This window comes from Hemitrygon akajei, chromosome 15, assembly GCF_048418815.1.
Source record: "Hemitrygon akajei chromosome 15, sHemAka1.3, whole genome shotgun sequence".
Taxonomy (NCBI): domain Eukaryota; kingdom Metazoa; phylum Chordata; class Chondrichthyes; order Myliobatiformes; family Dasyatidae; genus Hemitrygon; species Hemitrygon akajei.
In genome coordinates, this window is record NC_133138.1 from 71776246 (window position 1) to 71780528 (window position 4283).

The 4283-nt window shown below is 38.9% G+C and overlaps 1 protein-coding gene across 1 annotated transcript; it reads right to left on the minus strand.

Annotated features, from left to right (window-relative positions):
* Positions 1 to 1918: 1918 nt before the first annotated feature.
* On the minus strand, positions 1919 to 3853 carry LOC140739081 (general transcription factor II-I repeat domain-containing protein 2-like). The gene has a single exon (XM_073067026.1). It carries the CDS (start codon positions 3851 to 3853, stop codon positions 1919 to 1921), a length of 1935 nt encoding a protein of 644 aa, XP_072923127.1.
* Positions 3854 to 4283: the final 430 nt, after the last annotated feature.

Genomic DNA, 4283 nt, shown 5'->3' on the forward strand with positions numbered 1-4283 from the left:
ATCTGGTCTCAATTTAGAAAATTTTTTGGTTTAGCTAATTTTTCATTATCATCTCCCATTCTCCTTAATTATTTTTTTATCCCTTCCATGACTGATAAAGTCTTTAAAGATTGGGATGAACTAGGTATTAAGTGTTTTTCAGACCTGTTTATCTCAGGATCTCTTGCTTCATTTGACCAATTGTCAAATAAATTTGCACTCCCAAAAACACATTTTTACAGATACCTTCAAATTAGAGATTTTCTACGTTTCCAATTAGCTACTTTTCCTATAGGTCCTGATAAAAATTTACTGGACGATCTTTTGAATTTAAAACCTTTTGTTAATGGTTCTATTACCGGTATCTATAACTTGTTGATTGATTCTAGACAAAACTTTTTAGATAAAATAAAAAAACCTTGGGAGGATGACCTAAATTGTCAGATTTCTGATGATAGATGGAATAAAATTCTTAAACAGGTTAATATATCATCCTTCTGTGCTCGTCATTCTCTTCTACAATTTAAAGTGGTTCATAGAGCTTACATTTCTAAACAGAAGCTGTCCAGTTTTTACCCGAATGTTTCTCCACTTTGTAATAAATGCAACTCTGCTGATGCCTCTTTAATTCATATGTCTTGGTTTTGCCCTACAATTGAAAAGTTTTGGCGGGAAGTATTTCATACCTTCTCACAACTTTTTAAGATCCAATTTGACCCAAATCCCCTTACTGCCTTGTTTGGTATTATTGCAAATGAAGATATAACTTTAAATACTCCTAACCTACAGGTTTTAGTTTTTACCTCTCTTTTAGCAAGAAGAGCAATCTTGCTTAAATGGAAGGAGTCTACCCTTCCTACACATCTTCAATGGCTACGTGATATTATGTCTTATTTAAATTTAGAAGAGATCCGCTGCTCAGTCTTAAATTCGAAACAATCTTTTTATGATATTTGGGGACCTTTCCTAAATTACTTTTCCAATTTATAAAGTTTAACAGTGCACAGACTTTTATTATCTTCTCTTTTTAAGTGAATATATCTTTTTTTTCTAATTATCCATTGTCATCCATCAGCTTTTTTCTTTGGTAGTTGGTAGGGGGTTGACTTTCTTTTATATAAAAAATTTCTTTTATGATGTATGACTTATCTTTAAATTTTTGATTACAAAGTGGTATACCTTTATGTGTTGTGCTATAACCTTTTGATCAATTTTATTACAATATATGTACACAAGTTATGTTGAGATGTATCTATGTGTTGCACTCTGTAAATCTTGTTTTTTTTTCTTCTGAATAAAAATATTGTAAAAAGAAAAGAATAATGAAGTGAAGTTGATTGAAGTTATCCCCTTTGGTTCAAGAGGCTGATGATTGAGGGGTAACTGTTCCTGAACCAGGTGGTATGAGTCTTGAGGCTCCTATACCTTCTTCCTGATGATAGCAGCGAGAAGAGAGCATGTCCTAGGGCAGGGGTCGGCAACCTTTACCACTGAAAGAGCCATTTGGACCCGTTTCCCACAAAAAAGAAAACACTGGGAGCCACAAAACCCGTTTGACATTTAAAATGAAGTAACACTGCATACAACGTTTTTTTTTGCCTTTATGCTATGTAGAAACAAACTATAATGTGTTGCATTTATGAAATCGATGAACTCCTGCAGAGAAAACGAAATTACATTTCTGCATGCAACAAAAACATTTTGAACTCCGAAAAAAAGACGTTGGGTTGAAGGTTACTTTTAAGTAAAATACTCAATGTCTATTTGAGTCCTTCTTGTATTTATGAAAAACGCCGAACTTAAATTGTCCGCCAGCAGCAAACCAAAAATAACGTCAGCCAGCTGTCAACCTGAAAAATAAAAGGACTATTTCACTGAACAATGAAAAAATATGAATATACGTAAAATAATAGGTAATTAAAATATTTATCATACTTGGTTAATGGGATTTCTGCTCCTGGACCTCAGCGCACAGCGTCTGCACATCAGGGCTGTATGACATCACCTTCATCTTTACACAGGATCGCAAGTTGTCATCTGTGAGGCGTGCGCGATGTTTGTTTTTAATAAAGTTCATGTTGGAGAACACCTGCTCACATACATATGTAGATCCAAAGATCGACAGGACTCCAAGCACATACTTTTTAATGTTTACATAAATGTCGGGGATAGCATTCCATGTTTCGAACACAAGTTTGTCCGGTTTGGGGAGGTTTTCAATATCACTCCATTTGTGATTCTCAGCAAGAACGGCCTTCTGACGGGCAACATCTTCAAGGTCTGCTGTCAAGCGTCTAAACTTGGACACCCATATGTCTTTGTCGGCTATGTCGGCCAGTTCCATCTCAAGATCAGGTTGACTCACACCTGCCAATGCAGTCGTATTCAGTAGGGATGGATCGATGCTTAGGGGAGTGACCAGGAAGGATAATGTGTTTTTTTCCTCTCTGAACTCACAGAAGCGTTTCCCAAATGATGTTTGCATTGCGATGATTGCAGAATGTAAATACTCCGAATTTATCATGTCGTGAGCTTGTTTGAACTCTCTCAAATTGGGGAAGTGAGACAATGTGCCTCGCTGTAAATCTCTGGCAAGCACTGTCAACTTGTGCTCGAATGCCAAAACATCCTCCAACATGTGCAGGGCTGTGCGTCCTTTCCCCTGAAGAGCTGTGTTCAGCGTGTTCAGGTGCACTGTCATGTCTACCATGAAGTGTAGCTTTTCCAGCCACTCTGGCTGTTCCAGCTCAGGAAAGGTGAGCCCTTTGCTGCCCAGGAAAGTTTTCACTTCTTCCAGACACGCGACAAAGCGTTTCAGCACCTCCCCTCTGGACAGCCACCGGACTTTGTTGTGCAGCAGGAGATCAGAATATGCGCTTTCCAGCTCGTCCAGTAACAAACGGAATTGACAGTGATTTAAACTTTTTGCCATTATTTTATTGACGATCTGAATGACAACATCCATTACTTCTGTGCATTCCGGAGGAAATGTTTGAGCACACAGTGCCTCTTGGTGCAAGATGCAGTGAAAAGTCAGCAGCTTTCTGTCCAGCGACTTCTGCAGTAAAGCCACAAACCTCTTGTGCGCTCCTGTCATACTTGGTGCCCCATCAGTAGCTACTGACACCAGGTGGGTGGTCTTTATTCCTTTGGCTCTTAAACAATTCAAGACAGCCTCACAGATGTCCTCCCCTCGTGTTTGGCCTTTTAGAGGTATCAACTCAATCATTTCTTTCTGTGGCCCAGCAGAGTTTACATACCGGCAGAACAGCGCTATTTGTTCAATATCACCTTTGTCTTTAGACTCGTCACAGGCAATCGAGTAGGCCACAGCTGAATTGATGTCTTTAATTTGCTGTCTTGTGATGTCTTCTGCCAGTTTTATGGTCCTGTCTTTGACAGTCTTTGCAGAGAGGGGCATATCCCTGATTTTCTGCACAATTTCACTCTTGTTTTTAAAGTCCGTGAATAGATGTTCTGAAATCTTAATGAAAGATTCTTTTATATATTCACCATCTGTAAACTGCTTCCCGTGCCTGACTATTTCCTGAGCGGCAACAAAACTAGCATATGTAGTTGATTTTCCAGACTTCATCCACTTCTTGAAATGATTTTTGCTCAGATCAACCTTCCGCATCAGTTCCGAAACGGCTTTTTTTCTCTCATCTCCATCCAGATATTTTTGAGCAAAGGCTGCGTGTTTATTCTGGAAATGTCTTGCGACATTTGACTTTTTGTTGTTTGCTAGTTTCTCATTGCATATTAAGCATACCGGTAAACCAGTCTCGTCAGCAGTGAAAGCAAATGAATCTGCCCACGTATCATTAAACGTTCTGTTTTCTTCAGTCACTTTTCTTTTTTTAGAATTCTCCATAGTTAGCCTACCTTGGATCGAAAAATTAAAGAAATCGCGCACTGGCGGGTGTCAGGCATTGGCAGTGGTGACGTATATTAATAGAGACCAAAAACACGTTTTATTTAGATTGTACAAGATCACCATAATCTTCCAATTTAGAATTACATTTCAAAAACTAACAAACTAACATAAAATACATTTTAATTAAATACTCATCATTTATTTTCCAAAGCCACATGGGGCCGCAGCACAGAGATGAAAGAGCCGCGGGTTGCCGACCTATGACCTAGGGGCTGGGGATGCCGGACTATGGCTGCTGCTTTACTGCAACACTTTATGCAGATGTGTTCAATAGTGGGGAGGGTTTTAAGCCATGATGGACTGGGCTCTATCCAGTACTTTTTGTAGGATTTCCTGTTCAAGAGCATTGGTGTTTCTATACCAGGGG